Here is a 21,258-nt window from a genome sequence, read left to right as displayed (position 1 = left end):
TCGAGACGTGTCGACGTGTATAAAGACGCTCCGAGCTTGGTCGGAGCGCATCGGCATATAGTCCTGTGGTCAAAGAGGCTCTTCGGCCTGCAGCAAACGCAACAAGGTGTCCGGAGCTCGAGCCCGGGACGTCGTTATAAGCATAAGAAGAGATTGTTGCAGGTCGTAGCAGCGGAGAGATTCGACCGAGGTTGGTTGAGCCTTCGGCTCTTAGCAGAGCCGAGGTTCGGTCTGGTCGGTGCCGAAGTTTGCTCGACTGGAATGGGATGATCCTTTGTCCCGAGCAGGACGATCCATTTTGCCCCCCATCAATACTATATTGGTAATACTATATTAGTAATTTGAGATGCTCGATATCTACTATTTCTAAACTAATTGCACATTAAAACTCATATAAGTTAGGTATCTCTAATTTACATATGTAGTAGTAAAAAAACATATATTTTATATTATTGAAACTATCTAATTTTGCGAGCGCCGGTTAAAGATCTTTAAATCAAATAATTTTTGATGAATAAATAATTTCAAGCTAATAGATCGCATCGAACGGATCAGATTATTAATATAGTGTGACGGCCTGGTCGGGGCTCGGCCTGCTTGATCGATCCGACTATATAGCCAAGCCAAAGTTGGGTGTGCTGGCGCGTAATGGATGAAAGTCTCCCGACAGTGTCCCATCCTTTCTTCTCTCTCGACAATGCCGGCTGGAAGTCGAAGGTCCAGGGCGGCGGGAGCGCTGGGGCGGCGGGAGCCCTCGGGCTTCTCTATAAATAGAGCCTACCCCTCCCTCCAACAATGAGAATAGCCCCATTTTCTCCCTCTTATTCCCTTGAATTTTCAGCATCCTGTTCTTGTGCCTGCCGAAAATCAAGGCATAAAGCTCTTTCTTCCTTTCTCTTTACCCTTCTTCTCCAAGCTTTGAATTGCCGCTGCATGCTTCGCTTTGCCGAAAATCAATCGAAAGGAGAAACCCCTTGTCCCACCCTTGTTTTTGGTCATCTTCTCTCTCTTTTTCTGACCACCTACACCACCACCACTCCTTATTGATGAATCTCGCGTGAGCCTTGATCCATCCATGAACCTCCATAGTAGAGCCATGGTTGCTAATGAGCAAGACAGCATCCAAATTTATCGAGCAAGAATCCCTTGTTTGCTTTATTTTTGGGATTCTTTTCTTCGTCAGGCTTCCATCCCGGCCTGCAGCTCTCTGCCACCTACCATCGTCGTGTGCTGTCGCTTTTTAGACCACCATCTCTGACCTTCCCTCTCCCCTTTCTAAGAAGGATGCAACGACCCTCTCTTTCCCTTGTTTTCTTCCTCTTCCCTAGAGACACAAGATAAGGCCTTCCTCCTCCTCTATGATTGCCAAAAAAAAACCATCTCTGCTCTCTCTCTCTCTCTCTACCTAGTCCATGGGCTCTAGTGAAGGGTCCGTCTTCCTTTTTGTATGAATCCAAGTTGGCCCAAATAAAGAAGCCCTGAATCACTATAGTACCTAAGCAGCCTGTCAAACCAATCACCTTGGCTCTTGCTGAGCATCCCTGAAACCCACTATTGATCCTCATCAAACAATTTTAGTCTTGATCGAGTTCTTGCTTCATGATTCATTGATTGAATTAGCTAGATGTAACCCACCTGAAGTCATCGAACACTGTTACCCGACAAACTGTGCCCTTTTTTTTGTTGAAATTTTAGCACTATTAAGATTATTGAATAGAAATTAACTATGCCTTTATTTTTTTAAATAGGTTTAGCTAATTCGCCTAATGCATTTTGAAGGGACGATTAATATGGCTGAAGAAAACCCAGCTGAGATGAAGGAGGGGGTGCCGGAGGTAAATTTTCTGTAGTCCTTTTTTCATCAATTTTTTTTAAAGATATATTCTTTGTGTATCAGACATAGGCTTGCTTTGTTGTTTGAGTGCAGAACACATACTTGGTTACTGTAAGACTAGGGTTAATGTTGTACAATGGCAATAAGAATCACACTTGTGGTTTTTTTGTTAGTGCATCTCTAATAACTTGCGACAATTTTGCAGGGATAATTGTGTTTTTGTTTCTTTTTCTTTGTGGGGAAAAAAATCAAATGTCATGTATTCATGGTGATTTCTTGTAGGTTGCCCCCTTTGATCCTACAAAGAAGAAGAAAAAGAAGAAGGTGGTAATTCGGGATCCTGCCGATGATGTGGATAAACTAGCTGAGAAAACTGAAAATTTAACAGGTGCGCTTGTACCTGAACTGGTAAAAAATGTTTCTAGAGCCGAGTTTGGTGGGCAGAATGAGTATATTTCTAAATAATTATATGATTTTTTTTTAATGATGCATAAAGATGACAATTTATGAAGTTACCTGTGTTTTTCATGATGCAGTTGCTGATTCCGGTGATCTTTTGGAATTGGCTTTTGCTGTTCTTGCTATCATGGAATTGTATAGCTTTTTGTTAGCTAGTTGCTCCATTAATGTTTTAACATCTTCTTTCATATAACACAAAGGTTATAACTGGTGCAAAAGTACCTAGTGCTTAGTATTTAATTCCTAATACCATTCTTTGTATCATTACTAACAAACTAAATTATATTGATCATTTACAAAAGTGATTCAGAAACTAGTAACATGCTAATTTTTGAATTGCTTCATAGAAATGATCACAGTAAGGTATCTAGGGAAGCTAAATCAGGGTAAGTTTTGCCCTTCGCTAAGTAAAGAAACATCTAAGGATTTGTGCCAAGCAATCTCCAGCTTAGTAGTAATGAGAGATTTAGTAGTAACGAGTGGGTTTTCACCTTGAGTTCCCGACCAAGATATATATAATTGTTTCTAATTATAGTGCACTTAAAGCGGTTGGAATAGGTTTACCTAAACAACAAAAAGTTATCTAAAGCCCCATCCCTCCCCTCCTAGGGAGTTTTGATTACAAATGTTGTGAGCTTGCGAAGTGGGAGCGGGGTCGGCGGAATTGTCCCAAACCGTCCGGTTTGGGGCATCTCGAGCCGTATCGGCGGCAGACCGGGATGGCTCCGGCAACGAAACCGAGATGCCGTCACCAGAGAGGGAGAGGGAGAAGGAAAGAAAAGAAAAGAGAGCGAGTGAGGGAGGGAGAGGAATCTGATGGCCTCTGCCACCCTCAGCCAGCCTCCTCTCTCCCTCCCTCTCTCCCCCTTCTCTCTTTTTCTCTCTCTCATGGTCTGCGTTCGCCCTCTTCTGTATCGGTATAGGCCCAGCATGGCACAGTGTGGCCCGCATCGACTCGTGTCGCCAGACAACTGGTACAGTGCCCAGTACCGGTATAATAGATTGTGAGTGGGAGTATAATGTATGGTAGTGATTGAATTAGGTCTTGAATATGCATGATGGACCATGTAAAGAAGAATCTTTGATTTTTTGAGCATATATTTGAATATATGTATCTATATATTCAAATATTTTGACCAATGGTGTCAGGTCTCATTGGAATGACCTATAATGTATTGTGCATTGAAAAAAATTTGAGCTAAATCCTACTGATAGGATTCAAGATAAACTTTCTTTGGATATGTGTATTCACCTTAGATTGAAGTTTCACGACATTTGATATGAAGTTTTCCCAAATTCAATACATCTTACTCATTTATATTTTTTAGACTACAATGTGTTGATAATGAATAAGAACTTTGCGGTTCCTTACCTCACAATATTACTCTTACAAATACTCTTATTGTAATTCTTGGCTTCTAAGTATGAATCTTCTATCACCGTGAGAACAACAAAGAGCTACCTGGCATTACTTTTCCTTTTGTTGGTTTTTCTAAATCTTGGCATACATTTGATACAAGCGCCTTTTTTGGAATACTTTTTTTTCCTTGTACTGCTAATGAGACAAAATGGAATTAAGCATGAACATCTTTGCCACCTATTCAAAATTGATATGATACCTTTTGTTGAACATTTTTGATGAAGTTTCGGGGCATAAATGCAATTTTGTGGTCAAGAGATATGCAAAGACTGGCCATCCTGCGGCACATGGTGCATTATGAAAAATTTTGGCCTTTCTCGGCCTTCATTATCAAGGTTTTAATACTAGTATTGAAGACTATGATTTTTTCATCTTACTGATATGGTACCGGTATCAACAGTAAGTACCGAAATTGATAACTGCAAAAAAATTAAAATCCATCAGTACCAACCGGTATGGCCAATACGGTACTGCTGATATGGATTGGTACAGATCGGTATCGAAAATGTATTGATATAGCCGGTTTCAACAACTTAGTACTTATACCAATGCCAATTTTGCATCAGAACGATATGGTATTGGTCATACCATCCTGCTCTGGTGGTTTTTGACGCAATATCATGCGCCGATTGGTGTCAAATTGTTTCTCATTATTCGTCACTCCTAAATCATGCGATATAGATTATAGGTTGAGATACAAGTCAGGCAAAATTATCTGATGTTGCATGACTGATGGTTGATTTTTCATAAACTAGATGCATTATTATTCTCAAAAAATGCTGCAATATCAGGAAATTGGACTCGGCTATCTAGAGTCATTTATGATTGCCATTTTTAAGCCAAGGTTATGTGGATTGTCTTTGTTCTACTATATGTTTGATATAACTTGATTGTTCTTGGTTGTGAACTACAGTTTTTCTTTGTATACCAAGCAAAAGAGAGATTCCTTATTGTTGTTATTTGAACCTTTGCAACACATAAACTGGATGCTTGTTTGATTGTTTTTTTAGATTTATTCTTCGTTTTTTCCTCTTTGGTGAGATTGTCACTTTCATATGCAGCACAATCTCCGTGCATAGAATCCTGAACATATTCACTAACCATGGATGAATATAACATGCTTGAAGGACAGTTGTTTTTGAATTTAACGTTTTGAAAATCTAGTAATTTTTTTGTCTTTATTTTTTCCATTTCTACATTTTTTTGGTTATTCACATAATAATGAGATTTTAATTGGTGTCCAGGATGCGCAGGCAACCTGAGCATGTTATGACTTTCTTACTTGCTGAGATGGGAACGAGTGGATCCCTTGATGGGCAGCAGAGATTGGTTATCAAGGGAAGGTTTGCTCCAAAGAATTTTGAGGGTATCCTTAGAAGATATGTCAGTAAGTTTACTATCCTGATGTTAAAACTTACATTTTTGAAGTGATATAGCACTGTTACATTTTTCTTATTGTCTATTATGACCTTGAAGGAAGTCTACTTATATATCAGCACCTTTTGATGAGTAATTTGTTATTGGCAGATTTAAGTTTTTTTTTTTTTGGGTGTGTGTGGCAGCAATTGTTTTCGTGCTGTGTGTTAGTTATATTCAGCCAACCGTTATTGTTATATAATGTAACTCTGGTTATTTTCACTATTCTAATGTATTGACAAGGCGGAGACATCAGCAGAACCAAAGAGACATTATGTTCATAGAAGTAATAGTTCATCATAAAAGACTTTTCCTGCCCAGTAGGAAGGGTAGATTTTCATCATGCTAGTTTTAAATTGCCATCCTCGAGTTGGTGCATTTTAGTTGAAATGGACTGGAGCCTAGAATAAAGGGCTCAAAAAATAAGAAATCTTGAAAAGCTATTAGAATGATATGTGGGGGATTATGATAAAAACTAAAAAACAAGGACACAAGCTTTTTCCATCATCTACTACAGTTTTAAAAGTGCTTAACATCCTCTTACCAAAAAAAAGTGTTTACCATCCATTAATATATTATAAACGATCGACAGATGATTATACATGATATGTTATGCATATATCCTTAAGGGCCGTTCTTTGGAGGGTAAAAAACTTACCCAGGAATCTGTATTTTTCTGGGTAAGTATTTTACACACAACATTTAGACAAAAAAATAATTTACCCATATTCTTTTATGCATTGAAAAATGGCTCCAGAATCTATTACCTAAGTTTTTTTGCATTATTACTTTCTTTGGTAAGTTACTAAAATCTATCAATATTTCTCATTATACCCATTATTATATAAATATTAATATATATGATAATATTATATTATATCATGTTACATATAATATAATATAATATGTTATAATAAAAATATATTATTGTTAATAATATGTTATATTATAATAGTAACATATTATTATATGATAATAATATTATATTATATTACATTTTAGGTTATATTATATTTTATATTATATTATATCTTATTATATTGTATAGTATAATATATAATAATATATAACATAATATAATATAGAGAATATAATATATTATGTTTATAATGTTATATAATATAATATAATAAAGAGAATACAATATAATATATTATAATATTATATATATTATATTATATTTTATTATGTTATATATTTTATAATTAATATTATTACATAGGGTTAGGGTTATTTTAAGAATAAAATAAAAAACTTATTTTTTCAGCTGATGGAAAATGACTTACCCACCTCCTAAGTGGATAAGACTCCCCCCCCAACCTTTGGGAAAATAACTTACCTATACAGAGAAGCATAAGAACATGGGCAAGTTGGTCAATGAAAAAGGTGACCAACTTTCCTATGATATTTACCCACCAAAGAATGAGCCCTAAATGTGTTAAATCATGTTATTTTAGAAGTGTCTTAATGTTATCTTTTAAGTAAAAGTTGTAATGCCTGTCAATTCTGTAAGCAATTGTCACATTTTAAAATCATTATGAGTACCTTACTACCTTTTTACTTTTGCAAGGACTAATTATTAGTGATGTTATAATACTGCCTGGTCTGTTAGGAGAAAGATTTATGCTGCTCGACTTCTGGATTGGTCAGTTATGCCAGTTTGTACTTGTTCACACATATGATCAGTTTATTATTTCTAGTTATGGCAACACAATCATATGAAGTGTATAAAGTGCACCTAGTATTTGCAAATACTTCCGCACAAGTAGCTATCCAATGTGAAGGACAACATCATGAAAATTGAATGATGTGTGAAAATGTCAACAGCAATATCATTCGTGAGGGTTTATATTTTTATAAATTGACTGCTTCGCTGTTAATTTTGGATAACTCACACATAAATGTGATGCAAATTAATAATTTGCTTTCAAAGTTTTGGGTGCTTTCCATTATGGAGAAGAGGAAGCAAAGCCTTGTAATGTGATACTATCTAGGCTCCAGACTTTGAAGTTGACAAAAGAAACGGTATAAAATTGAAAATACCATGAACTTCTCCATAGATGCCAATAGTTTATTATGTTGGTGCTAAGTTTTTATAGAGCTTAAATTTTGCCAGAATGGTGCTGTTATGTTACACTTTAACACTACTTGGAAATTTTTCTGTACTTTTGGTCCCAAAAGGATGTTGGTAATCTTTAATGTGTAATTTTGATTCTTTTTTCCCAGATGAGTATGTCATATGCAATGGCTGCAAAAGTCCTGATACAATCCTTTCTAAGGAAAACCGTTTCTCTTCCTCCGCTGTGAGCAGGTAGCCACTTGAGTTATTGTTTTCTTTGTATATATTTGTTAAATTTTTGAAATTTGTTGTTCACACTCACTTGGCAATCAGCGTACTTGTTGCTGCATTTGTCTTGTTTTTTTGTTTGGTGAGGCCTGTTGTGATTGACCAATATAGTGCCTACATATCTTGAGGGAGTTTAAGGAACTGATATCATGCATGCACGTACCCCCTCCTAGCACACACAAGACACAAAAAGAGAAGGAAAGAGAAAACCTCAAAATATCCTAAAACTCATTTTGTTTTATATGGTTAGGTGTTTTAGAGGTTCAAATGGTCAGATTGGGTCTAGACCTCTTAAGACTAATATCCTATATCACTAGGATCAATATGAATGGATTTTAGTCCTTTCACTACCTCAACGAATTCGGTGGCTTTCTTTTCCCTTTCTGTTTTCTCAAAATGACAATTGGTCTTAAAGCTAGGATCCAACTATGTTTCAGTTCCAGTCGGTTTGGTTTTGGCTTTGGCAGAAAAGGGAATTTAGTAGTTCTGGGATTTTACTATTTCTATTTTTTTAAAAAAACTATTTTGGATTCTTTTTACTGCTTCAATCCTTACTTGATGAGGCCTATGATGATCAACCACTATATAGCCTACATCGGTTGATTCAATTGTATGATAAGAATCTCCTTTTACTCTGAGGCCTTCATTAAAAAATCAAAAAGAAAAAAAATCATTCTGTTTTTATGGGTAGATATTTCAGAGGTTCAAGAGGTCAGATAGGGTTTGGACCTTTCAATACTGATGCCCCACATCGCGAGCATCATTATTATTAGATTTTAGTCCTTTCACTACCTCAATGAATTGGGTGTCATTTTTCCCCTCTATTTCCTTCAAAAGTTCAGATTGCTGTTACAGATTGGACCCAACTATTTTTCTCATCCTTTCTGTTTGGTTTTTGAGTCCTTTGACTTTGGATCCGTAACTCAGAAAACACATTATAAATTTGGCCATATCCTATTTCTTTTTTTTTCTTTTTTAAAAATCAGTTTGGATAGTTGTGACTGCTTCTGTCCTATGTAATGAGGCCCATGATGATCGACCAATATGTTGCCTACATTGCTTGATTTATTTGTATGATAAGAATGTACTGTGATTCTGAGTCCTTCTTAAAGGGTATACAGCCAATTGATGCCCTAATCTGCCCTCTCTCCACCCCTATCCCCCTTCTCTGTGTGTGTGTGTGTTTCTCTCTCTCCCTGTGCGTGCATGCATGCTGAACGTGGGCATGTCAGAGGCACTGTCAGGTTTGGTGTCTCTCATGATTGTAATCTGACACCAGTGGGACATAATATCAGGTTCTTTTATTCCTGTCATTGCCTGAGTGTGTTAGGGGGGGTTTCTTTATGTCTTTTCCTGAAAAACATCGGTTTGCTGTTATCATTTGAATGCATTTGTTTTTAGGTCCAGTCAGTTTTATTTAAAGTTGGGTTGGGTCTGAATATTTTAGAAAGCGCTGACTAGTTTTTGGGACTTCCTGTTTGCCTATTAATCAGTGTTGGTTCATGTTACTGCATATAGCTCCTTTTTTTCCCCCAAAAAAAATAAAAGTCCTACAATGATCAGCTAGTATATTGCTTAGATCGCTTGATTTATTTGTTTGATAAGAATATCATATCATTCTGAGGGCTCTTGGATGGAATACAAGGCATGCATGTCATAATGTGTTGTGTCTTGCAACTCCAACATGTTGTTCATATGATTTAGACCTTCCAGATTTGCAAGGGTTCATGTTCCGTTTGGAGGATCTCACTTAGGTCTTATATCGAGATTGGATTTTCTGACAGTTTAGACTGCTTTTTTGGCTTTGATAATTTTTTTTCAGATTGGGTTGAGTCTTGGTATCTTAGAAAAGGCAGTATACTTATACTCAGTTTCCACCTTTTCTCATCCGTGCTTCTTTTTTGTTTTTGCAGAGATTGCTTTTACTGTTTTGCATGTGATCATCCCAGCCCTCTGTACTGGCCTTTAATGATTGCAAAATTATTGCCTACATTGTTTGACTAAATTGTGATAATTGTTTGCTACCCTCCTGAGGCCAGTGCATTGCTGACCTGTTGTGCTATGGTTCTCTTTTACAAGTTTGCTGTTCTGTTATTATGCAGAAATTGGGAGTTATTATATACATCAGTTGAGTGCAAACAAGTTGACTGCATCAGGCTTGTCATGGCAGTGGTTGTCTGGAGTACCAGGTTAAGTAGATATAAGTTTTCTTATTGGATATTTTGTAGTAGTGATCAGAAAGGTGTGCCTTCAAATTCCTCTAACATTTCAGTTTGATGTTATTTAAACAAGCACCTACATGAGGGCACCAAATCTATATTGAAAAAAAAAATGGTGAATTATACATGTTTTGATCCCGAAAAAAGTTGTATAGAGAAGCTGCCATGCATACTGTAGTTAATTATTGTCCTGTTCTTTTTTAGCTCACATAGCATCAAAGAACCTAACTATTGTATTAGCTTGTTTGAGCTTGAATGATTTACCCATCATTTTTGTTCCCCGTAAGCATAGGGTTCTTGTTGCTCAAACATTTTTTCTTTGAAAGAATCTGCAGTTTTTTCTTGGTTCTCTGATGCAATTGATGTTTCTGAATAGTGAATTGTTGTTTCTGTATTTTTGGCTTCTGAGTCTGATATTCAAATTCCTTTTTTTTCATTGAATCAATTTGTTTCTTTTTTTCAGTGTGGTTCTGCAAGGTCGGTTGCACCCATTAAGGCTGGCTTTGTTGCTAGAGTCGGACGTCGGAAGGCAGGAACATGATTATGTATTTTCTTTATTTCTATTGATCCATGACCATTGGGAAACAAATGTAGTGGTGTTTCACCCGTATATTTTCATTCAAATTTGCTCATAGTTTTGTCCTCGAGTTTTTGCTATAATCTTCTCTTTATATGTTTTATGTACTTGATTTTAATTTTTAACCAGTTTGACTGGTGATGCATATTGCTGAAGGTGCCTTTTGGTAATTTTAGATAATTATTGCATGGTAGACCTTAGTTAAGATCCTTATGATGTGGAATGAGATTCAGAAATTCTCAGGCCGAGTTTCAGCCTTTTAGCTTCATTTTTGGTGTTTGCAACTTCACTGTTTGTGGGACAAAAGGTACCAATTGTATGAAGTCTCTTGTATCATATCTTTTGTGACCTGGTTCTCGTGCTTTTGACATTCTTCAGGAGCCTTGTTCAAGTATTTCTCGTAGGTGGATGATAGGCTGTAAAGGCATTGGAGAAGCTGTAGACTCGTGTGTATTTCTACTTGCTACCGCATTCCGATTTATTTCTTATTTTGGATGTTCCTGTGAGCCATTGGTGAATTTTTAGGATGAACGCAAGTGGTGTTGTTTGTTGTAAGCAAATTATACGTGAAATACCTGAGTTTCCATTAGACATCCCTGAGCAGAGACTCTGTGCCATTCAGGAGTTCTAATAGCAGACAAATTTGTTTGGCTTATCTTTAGTATGAATCCAGCAAACTAAAGATTGGATCATTCTGTTTGAGGACTGACATGCAATTGGGTCTTAATTAGAACTTCGATGCTGAGCAGTTGTAATTGCTGTACTTAAATTTGATCATATAAGCCTCACATTTCACAAGTTTGTAAGTTCGTTCCCCCTTTGATAAGGTGGCAGCATGTTATGCGGCTCTCCCTATTTGAACTGCAGCTGATGTTCATCAATTCCCCCCTTGAATCGCAGTAAGACTGCTGCTATTTGCGGAATTGGAATTTTGTACATTTGGTTGGAGGGATAAGTTAATTAATTGGTGTGGTCGCATTATTAGGCATTGGATTCCAATGGGCAAAAGAGAGGGTGTTAGACCTTCCAAACACTGCCCTAGTGAGTAACTGCTGATAAGTGAAACTGAAGTGAGAACAGCTGGAGAAAATGAACGAAGGCAGCTTCCAATTTCTCTCCCAACATTTTGTTAAATACTGTTGATAATGGAGGCTGACGCGAGAGCCGACTCTAAAAATGCATAAAGCAACTGCAGTCTCTTGCACCTGTTTTTTTTTTTTTTTTCTGGAAAAAAAGGGAAGAGGAAGGAGAGGAAGACCTCTCCCGTGTAGCAATCCCACACTAGGCCCTCCCTCCGCAGAAGAATGTTCGATGCATGTAGACAAATTTTATTCATACCCTTCTCTATTCGTAGGTTACCCAATGTGTGAGTACGTCATACCTGTACCACCTAAGTACTGGTAGACTAGATAGCAATTTCATCGGATAAATCATACGGGGGACATCCGGTCCCTACATTTAATCGATGTTTGCGTATTTCGAACCTGAGCCACTCTGGCAAAATCAAAGCTCCGTTTCTACCGTGCTACCACCTCGGTGGTTCTCTTGCACCTGTTCACCGACTCGAGGTAGAGGTCTCTATGCTTCCTCGTGGTGCTCGTCTTCATCCTGTTTGACCAGGTCGCACCAGTATCAGCTAAACTAAAAATGGGAGGCTTTTATCCGCCAAGATTGTAATCGGAATGTTCGTTCAATTTTGCCCCAACAGTTGGTACCTGGTAAGTCACTATTCTTCGGGGTATGTCGTGTGAGGCATGCCATGCATGATTTGTGGGTCGCATGGATGTGGTGTTTGCTAGAAGTTGCGATGCAGGGCCTTAAGAGTAGATGACATTGGATAGCCTGCCGTTCGCCGCATAGATATATGGTTGGACAACTGAAGTGGTTGGATGGTAAACTGTGTTCTTCCAGTGGTCATACCCCCGTCCCTAGCAACAAGGATGTGTGTCCCTACACCCCCCACTAGTCCCCTGTCTCTCTCTAAAAAAAAATATTTGCAAAAGAAGAAAAAGGCCTGATGGTTGTGCTATAAGATTATCTACTACCACATATTGTCTTGTTTTATACATGTGTGAGTTGAGTGATAGTTGCAGATTATTTTTCATGAATCGCCGGGTGAGATCATTGCAGAAGGAAAAGATAAGATTAAAGTCGATTTGCTTTCTTCTTATAATATTGTATGTTTTGTTAAATACATAAATATTCAGTTGGCAGAATATCATCATCAAACCTCGACAACTTGGGTATTAGAAGCTACTGGGATGATATAGACTGGTTGATGCGACCAATATTTGCAGGTTCTAATATTGTATCTTGGTTTGCAGAAAACAGCACATAGGATTCCATTATGGCACTGAAGTAGAGCATCGTGCAATTGCTTCCACAGTTACTGGGATACAAAGGTTACAGCATATATATTTCATGGTACAACTAAATATTATTTGAATCGACATTCACTTTGCAGAATGGGTGAGAGATGCTTGCATCATGACCTCACCAACTTGAGTTGTTAGAGGGCCAGGCTTACCACTCAATCTCCACAAATAACTCTATGATAAGATGCAGAACATCAAGATATGCTTAGTCCAACAATGCTTTCCATAAAAACAAAACAGCTTGTTCTCATGCGTGTATCTAGCTACCATCCTGCCCTCATCCCAATTTTTACTTGTTTCGAGGAAGAAGAGCTAACAACCAGCTTCATGTAAATTTTCAACTAGATTTTCTCAAATTCTAGTTCTCAAAAAAAAGAAAAAAAAAAAGGGTTGGCAAATCTCTTGGCCATTGTATCAAAGATTGAAGATCAAATTATACCTCGAGGGAAAAAATTCTTTATCAAACTAACAAACTCCTAATAATTGTGGATCAGATCTATCCATTAGTTGCTATTTTATTTCTCGCATCCACAGCTTCAGTGTCTAATGGAGCCATCTGAAACCATTGCACTTGCGGCGACCGTTTCTTCTAACATTTTATCCTTTAGCGCCAATGCCTTGCACTCATCTGCCATCTTTTTTTTTTTGCTTTGAATGGAGCCAACTTAAGGCCAGCCTACTCGTTGAGAAACTGGCATGTGAGGACACCGGCCCAAGTACGTCCAAACCTTCTTCCTTTTTTTATTTCGTTCCCTTCCTTTTATTTCTTATTTTTGCATGGAAACCAAATTCTCCTTGCTTACACGTATCATGGCTACTTGGCAAGTCGGCATGCGTCTCCCTCTCTGCATCCTTCTTTTCTCTTCAATTCTCTCCCTTCTAATCAGCAATACAGGAAGAGAGGAAGGAAATATCCGGAGCGAGCATTGGATACCCTTTGATTTGAGCTATTTCATGTACAACTTCTTCTACTCTTCTCATTTTTTAATTCAAATATATTGATGTCCTTTTCTTCTCGGGTCTGCTCCTCCTTGGCCCCTCTTACAAGTAATATTTTTCACAGGGATTGGTGCGTGGATCTTCTCGACTGTTTGATGAAAGGGTTGACACATGGATGCAGGTAAGACGTATAGAACTAGTCTCCAATCATCTGGTCCTTCGTTTGGGACCTTTGGGCACGCTTAGAACTTAGAATATTAAGCGTAATTCGTGAAATGGGATGGGATCACTAGGAGGACCAATTTGCTTTGATACCTTCTATATATTGTCCTCCGTATCCATTTTTTTTCACTAAATAACAGTCAAAATTGCGTTTCGCTTGCGTGCGTGCGTGATCACGAAATCTCTCTCCGGTGCATGCGTTCTGAAAGAGTTGCCATGGTTATATTGATACTAGTGACCTCAACTAATAAGAATGGCTGCTTCCTCTTTCAATTCGTTGGTATTTTAATACGCAAGTTATATGGTAAAATATAAGAATGGTTGTTCCCTTTCTCTGTTGTGTTTAATTAAGTGGTATAATAAGATCGGTTATTCTTGAATTTTATTGTCCGTCGGTCCAGTTTCATGAGCGAGTAACAAAAAGCTCGAACTTGTGAGAAGATTGTGGTTCTCACCATCTTACATGCAAGGAGTAGCTACGATGAGTTGGCTAATACAATTTCGACAAAATGGCTAATAAGTATTGGTATAGAGCTAAACCAATTTGTGGTATAATTTTCGTGGGTGTGCTCGGTCATGTCTGAGTTAAATGCTTTTCCATTCGACGGATTTCATATCATATCTTCTGATCCGGATTTTACATGACCGGGCGTGGGTTGGAGGCTTAGAGCCTATAAGGTAAGAGCTTTATCTTGGGTTGGGCTGGAGTATGAGAGTCAAGTTTTCTTAGCAGTCATTGATCTCTTTTACTCAGTTAATTTGGTGATTAATTTGTTTTTCTTTTGTTAAATGGTAATTTATTATTGGGTTATGTTAGAATGGGTCAAATTGGATCACATCAAAAAGGTCAGGTTGCACTGGGCCACGTAGAGTATTGTAAGTTATGAGTTAATTGAGATAGGATCTCATCAGGACATGATTCCAACTTGCTGGTATACGTACCGAGTTTTGATTCCATATTGAAAAATTAAAGTAGTTTGCTCGTTAAAAGTTCGCTTCTTATTATCAAATAAAAATTGATCCTTTCTTGAACATCTAAAGAATCAACTCATTCAAATTATCTTCAAAATTTTGCAAAACTAATCTCAAATGAACAATATTTACGAGAACCAGATATCTTAGCTCCAGTTTAAGTTTGATTTGCCTCTATCGAGTGCCGATGACCTTATTGTTATTAGAATATTATAATATTTTTTCAAATTTTTCGCTAATTTTCTCTTCTTCTTTTTCTTTTTCTTCTTGCTCTCTTGTTGACAAAATTTTCTTCTTTTTTTTGCCCTGTTTGTCTAAACAATTTATACAATGTGATTTTAGCCTGCCGATCTCTATCATTTCAACCCATTCATGCATTCAGAGAAATACTCGTAAAAATCTCACCAATTTTTCTCCTTAATACAGTATAAATTATTCCCAACCTATTATTCTCTCATAATGAACCATAATATCTACCCTAACTTTAGTTTAACATACATAAACCACCTCGGTGGACCTATTAGAAGTAACAACCACCATGAAGCTCAAACTTGCGACCAATGAAACCTACTTGCTTGGGCTAAATGGCTTGTGCATGCACTGCTGACCTTTTAATTCCTATCCAAGCATGTCTTGCTCTTCTAATACTTTAAATGCTTGCTTGTCTAACCAAGTTTCCCACCGTTCAGGGTGACACTTAAAGTGCCAAAAATAATAATACTAAAGAGGGGATGATGAGTGATGACATCAGAATTTTTAAAGGGCCTAAGTGCAAAAGAAACCTTTGCGTAAATCGCTAACTCCTCTCCCGCGAAGGCAGCCGCGACGTGAAAGGGTGATAAACTCGTAAGCTGCCACGTGGATTGGCGCCACGGCTGAATAGCGATGGGCCCCACTTTTTTATCTTACCTCCCAAAGACATCTTTCTTTGCGCGCAATTTTAAGGCCTGAAATTTGACACGTCGGACGGTTAGATTCTCTAGTTGAGATCTGGGTACAACAACATCGTATTCCTCTCAAAAAGAATCTCATATAACCCTGACCGGACCCGCTCCTTTTTCTTGAACCCTACTTGTTCAAATACTTCAAACAACAAGAGTGTGAGCTCACACGCATTGTCTTGCTTCCAACTGAAGTCCACAAATTTCTCCAACTACAGTGCAAGCCTGATCCCTCTTTGCGCATATATAAATAACTCAAAACCGAGAAAGTATTTGCGATCCCAAGAAAGCATTTAGTAGAGTGATTAAAGAACTATGGCCACCATGCAAGACAAAACAATCAAAACCTTCCTCCCTTTTCTATTTCGATTCTTCTTTCTAGTAATAAACTTTATGGCTTCCATTGAAAAATCAAATGCCCATATTCATGACGTTCATGAAAATATGGACATGGTGGATGACATGAAGGACTACCTTCCTTTCTCAAGCTATGGTCATGGGTGGTCAGTCTATCTTTTAACTCCTCTTATTGCTTCTCAACTCGCAGAATTTATTAGGCTTCAGTGTTTGGTGGCACTGTTGAGCTTCTTTAATTTGAAATTTTTTAGGACTCATAGCTTCGATGGCATGGAGGATGAAGGATGGGGGATGGTGCAAAGGAAAGGCAACCAGTTTGTAGTTGGAGGCCAACCTTTCTATTTTAATGGATTCAACACCTATTGGTTGATGATCTTTGCCGTCGACCAGTCCACCAGGAGAAAGGTCACTGAAGTATTTCAGGAAGCACTGTCAGTTGGCTACACTGTGTGCAGGACTTGGGCATTCAACGATGGCGGGTGGAGAGCTCTTCAGAAATCTCCTTCAGTTTATGATGAAGAAGTTTTCAAGGTAATATGCTATTCTACATGCATCAAATGCGCACTAATATGCAGCACGAGTATTAGAATATAAGTAGGTGTATCTTAAAGTGTGGCCACAAATCTTGTAGGTTGGCAGATTCAAATGGTAACTTGGAGCTGGTGGTCACATATATCGATATTTTATTTGGTGTTAGATTTTCTGAGAAGAATATAATCATAATTATTAAGATGGACTGCTAAGTGATAGCACTGCAATTTTTGTAAATTTATATTGTATAGCCAGTACGTCAGCCTAATGTCACATAATGGTGATTGGTCGGAATCTCTAGAAAAAGTGACTTAATGACATGGTGATTATTGATAGCCCACCTGCATAACATGAGAGCAGCCATCTAATATTGTGGAGGTCTTGGGATGCATGCTTATAAATGTACTGAATATTAGGGAAATTTAGGAGGTCCATGATCCATCTTGGATTTAGAGCATAACAAAATTAGGAATGATTTGTGGCTCTTAAAAGCACAGGTTTGTTTGTGTATGATATCTATTAATTTACAAAGTGATGATGTTCAACAATCATCTAATAACTTGTAAGCCACAGATTATATATGATCTTTTGATAGATATAATTTGCAGGGTAAGCAAGTGATATCACTGAATATGACAGCAAAAGCGACTTCTCAATCAAATATAAGCTGTTCGTTCCTTGGGAAATTTGCATGATAAGTAGTATTGAGGAGATAATAAAAAAAGAAGTTAAATACCTTTTAGGTGGGCTTTCCATCCTCTTCACTCAAACAAAAGAAAGAAAGAAAGAAAAGATAATAAAGATACTCTCTTTAAGAAAAGAAAAAGATAATAAGAAGGATATTAAGTTTATTTCTGATTCAGAAACTTTACAATTATCATAATTCTATAGTGATGCCAACTAAATTATGGATGGTTCTTTTATGATAAAAAGTTATTTTGCCCTTTTCTCCTCCATTCTATTCAGGCACTAGATTTTGTGGTTAGCGAAGCAAGAAAATATAAGATCAGGCTGATCCTGTCATTAACAAACAACTGGGAGGGATATGGAGGGAAAGCACAGTACGTGAAATGGGGAAAAGCTGCTGGCCTGAACCTAACTTCTGATGATGATTTCTTCTCCGATCCTACCGTCAAAGGCTATTACAAAGCTCATGTCGAGGTAGTCATTGCTTTTATATTTGATTTCTGGTCTACTAAATCATTCGGTGCATGATATTGCTTGCTGCACCGTATCCATTTTTTGAGGAACAAACTAATAATTCATTCATAAACGATAGAAGGAACTTTATAACCAAAATTCACCGTCTCAGTACCGAACTCTATACCGGTATCACACTAGTACAGTATCGATACAATATAGGATGGTACGAAATTTTTGAATGTACCAAGTATCGATATACTACCCATACCGAATATCGATACCGAACTGGTATGGTACGGTACGCTCCGTACCACTCGATTTGGCCGTTACAGTATACCATTCTTATAACCCATGCATCCAGTAAATCCAAACCACCAAAGCATTCTCCATAGTCTGAATCAATTTCAGACGATTAATTACCCTATCATGATCGATTAATTTTATTCATGAACTTGTTTTTTTTTTTGTAATACTGTATTATCTTTCTTTTTTTTTGTTCTCATTGCTTGTTTATCTGAGTCAGGCCATCCTCACGAGAGTCAATACATACACGAATATTACTTACAAGGATGACCCAACGATCTTCGCATGGGAGTTAATGAATGAACCGCGCTGTCTCTCCGATCCCTCGGGTGATAAACTGCAGGTGTGTGTTCCTGCATCTGCATCAAATGCTACAGCTATTTCTCTTGATGGTGTATAGCTACCAATCCACTTGTTAGAGATCTTTCAGGCTACAAATATATATGCTCAAGTTTGTGCATATAAATATGAGTCTAAATCTTAAGAGCAGCATTATTGGGTGCAATTTTTGGGCTTTTCTAGGCTTGGATACAAGAGATGGCGTTTCATGTGAAGTCCATTGATCCACTGCACCTGCTAGAAATCGGAGCTGAAGGGTTCTACGGTCCCTCTACTCCCGAACGCTTGCAGCTCAATCCCAACACTTTTGCAGGGAAAGTAGGAACCGATTTTATTAGAAACCATCGAGCTTTGGGTATCGATTTTGCTTCAGCGCATATCTACCCGGATTCTTGGTGAGTTCTCAGACCCCAGCAAGAACTAGCAATCATTTACTTAACGCATCAAAAACTTAAAAACATGCACATATAGCTTACGGATTTCTTATTTGAATTTAACCTCTTATGAAGGATATCAAATTCGATCACCGATGAGCACATTCAGTTTGTGAAGACTTGGATGCAGAACCATATCGATGATTCAGAGAATGTGCTTGGAATGCCAGTCATATTTGGGGAGTTCGGTGTATCTTCGAAGGATGATAGATTTAACTTGACATTTAGAGACAAATTCATCACTACGGTGTGCACCACCCAACTGAACTCCACAAGGAGTGGGGGGAGTGGAGGCGGCTGCCTTCTGTGGCAGCTCTTCCCTGAAGGTGCTGAGTACATGGATGATGGCTATGCTGTGGTTCCCTCCAGGTCTCCCTCCACCTCCAGCATCCTTTCACTGCACTCCAGGAGGCTTCAGCTCTTCAATTCCAGGTGCTCTTGGAGGTGCCACTGGGGTTGCAGGAAGAAGAGTTCTGAGGATTGGAACCATGTCCTCCCACATGATGAACTCTGATGTCATGTCTCATTACAAGAGGGAAGATGGAGAAATATACTACACATTATAAGCTATGGACTGAAAGATCAAAAGTACATGTTTTTGAATTTAATGTGACGATCGACTACAGGTGAATTGTATGTCTCAAATAAAGAGCCAGAGTGAAACATATATACATTGTTATTCTATGTGGAAGCTTATTTCTTTTGTGTAATATAAGAAAGGTGAGGTTATAGGTTATGAAAAACAATGCTCTTAGAACTGCAACATCTGCTGAGGTCTTGCTCCCTTGAACCATTTTCGCATTGCTCACGGGGAAGGCTTTTCCAGTGGAACCAGTAATGGGAAAAGGTGCCTGCATTATGTGTGTAAAATATATACTTGCTCCTAATTTTTGGGAAATCGTGCTACTAACAAATTAGTGAACTATTTTTTAAAAAAAAGAAACCAATGAACTATTTAAATATGAATTAGTGTAAAATAATATCTATTTATATCAAGACTTATTTTTATTTATATTTTTACAACCTTACTTATGGGTCATCCATGGTCACTTAATCTCCTTGTTCTCTGCACCAAATGTTTGAACAAAAGACGGGGAAGTCACGGGCTTGGTATCGTATTTTGGTCATCAAAACAAGCAAATGATGTAAGAAGTGTAAGGAGATTTTCATCAAAAAGCAGTGTGAGGAGATGACTTGGTCTCCATAAAGCCATTTAGAAGACGACCCCAAAAGCGTCCCTACAAAAGCTCCTCCTCCCTTCCATCTAACGAATATATATATCTATACCCAAAGCTTGCCACCTTTCACAAAACAAATTTATTAGAAGATGGAGTCGCCAAGTGGATGGATTCGTAGGCAAATGGTTTTACATTTCTAGCCAACTCTAGGTCATACAGAAAGAAGTTTTATTGACTTACCTCCTCCTGCATCACAAATCTAGTAGGTTATCAGAGTTGTTCCTCATCACTCCTTAGACTAAGGCTCCGTTCGGTAAGATTTTTGAAGGACCAAAAATTAATTTATGTCCTCCAAAAATACTTTTAGATGAAATAGAAGTATTTGATAAAAATTTTGAAAAACTGTTTTAATTTGGCCAAAAGCTAAAAGTAGTTTTTTGAAAAAAAAAATTCTGAAAAAGCTGTTTTAGCTCCATCAGAAAATTATTTTAAACTATATATTTTTTTAAATCAAAATATTTGTGATAAAATATAATAAATCCAGACCGACGAAATCACCATGAGCTCGTTTGATCTCCCCCTCTCTCTCCTCTCTTCCCCTCTCATGCCATGACAGACTCCGGCCATTGCCCGGTCCCCATCTCCGGCGACGTCATTAATTCTGTCCAACAACCAGACGTTACAACTTGCGGGGCCCCATCCCTTGCTCTCCTGTTCTCTCTCACAAGCCCTAGGTGGCTCCAACGACGCCACGGCAATCATCTCTCGCGGCCGACGCCAGCAATGACGATGACCGTCGGTGTCTCTTATTCTGAGCGATTCAAGAAGCTCTGGCCCATCCACAAAGATGGAGACAAGAACGACAGCCGGCGCCATCCGGCGTTGGTGGTGGGCGGTGGTGATTGATTCGGCTTTCGCCGCCGGCAATGGAGGCCGTGATTCTTCGTCTACCGCCAGAACAACTTCATCTTCGGGAAGAGCCTAGCCTTTGGCTTCAACCCCGGATGCCGGCGAGTGTGTTGCCGTCTCCCGCGTGCCTCTCCTCCCCCATCACCTTGGCCCGCCTTGTCAACTCCTCTGGCACCGGCGAGTTCTTCGCCATCATCTTTCCTGGGACTTGGATGGTGCTTTGAGGTTCCCATTTAGGTGACGTGGCCTTCGAGAGAGGGTCCTCTGTATGATGTTGTATTAATATTATAGAGGACTCTTTATAGAATTTTTATTCGCTAAAATGGCAGATCCGTTCTTGAAG

At 38.2% G+C, this 21,258-nt stretch overlaps 1 protein-coding gene, 3 non-coding genes and 1 pseudogene across 6 annotated transcripts; all 5 read left to right on the top strand.

The window, feature by feature from the left end:
• Nucleotides 1-609: 609 nt before the first annotated feature.
• LOC103702228 (eukaryotic translation initiation factor 2 subunit beta-like) lies at nucleotides 610-10,417 on the top strand (annotated as a pseudogene). The gene is made up of 7 exons (XR_016396088.1): nucleotides 610-874; nucleotides 1,780-1,835; nucleotides 2,117-2,222; nucleotides 2,371-2,428; nucleotides 4,958-5,100; nucleotides 7,356-7,440; nucleotides 10,159-10,417. The product of XR_016396088.1 is annotated as a eukaryotic translation initiation factor 2 subunit beta-like (transcript).
• On the top strand, nucleotides 8,037-8,121 carry LOC113462420 (small nucleolar RNA SNORD34). The gene has a single exon (XR_003384693.4). It is a non-coding gene; the product is annotated as a small nucleolar RNA SNORD34 (small nucleolar RNA).
• On the top strand, nucleotides 8,498-8,582 carry LOC113462421 (small nucleolar RNA SNORD34). The gene has a single exon (XR_003384694.1). It is a non-coding gene; the product is annotated as a small nucleolar RNA SNORD34 (small nucleolar RNA).
• LOC113462419 (small nucleolar RNA SNORD34) lies at nucleotides 9,434-9,516 on the top strand. Its single transcript, XR_003384692.3, has one exon. It is a non-coding gene; the product is annotated as a small nucleolar RNA SNORD34 (small nucleolar RNA).
• A 5,561-nt stretch (nucleotides 10,418-15,978) lies between the features above and the next one.
• LOC103702153 (mannan endo-1,4-beta-mannosidase 8-like) lies at nucleotides 15,979-19,571 on the top strand. Of its 2 annotated transcripts, none has more exons than XM_039124364.3 (6): nucleotides 15,979-16,224; nucleotides 16,339-16,609; nucleotides 17,576-17,770; nucleotides 18,276-18,398; nucleotides 18,578-18,789; nucleotides 18,904-19,571. In XM_039124364.3, exons 1-6 carry the CDS (start codon nucleotides 16,037-16,039, stop codon nucleotides 19,340-19,342), a joined length of 1,428 nt encoding a protein of 475 aa, XP_038980292.1. In that variant the 5' UTR covers nucleotides 15,979-16,036; the 3' UTR covers nucleotides 19,343-19,571. The 2 variants fall into 2 exon arrangements, with proteins under 2 accessions (XP_038980292.1, XP_017697071.1); XM_017841582.5 differs by having other exon boundaries at nucleotides 16,330-16,609.
• Nucleotides 19,572-21,258: the final 1,687 nt, after the last annotated feature.

Source organism: Phoenix dactylifera, chromosome 8, assembly GCF_051530095.1.
Source record: "Phoenix dactylifera cultivar Ajwa chromosome 8, Ajwa_hap1_PhDact_Kaust_v1.1, whole genome shotgun sequence".
NCBI lineage: Eukaryota > Viridiplantae > Streptophyta > Magnoliopsida > Arecales > Arecaceae > Phoenix > Phoenix dactylifera.
Note: the sequence above shows the minus strand (reverse complement) of the source record. Positions and strands in the feature narration are given on the sequence as shown.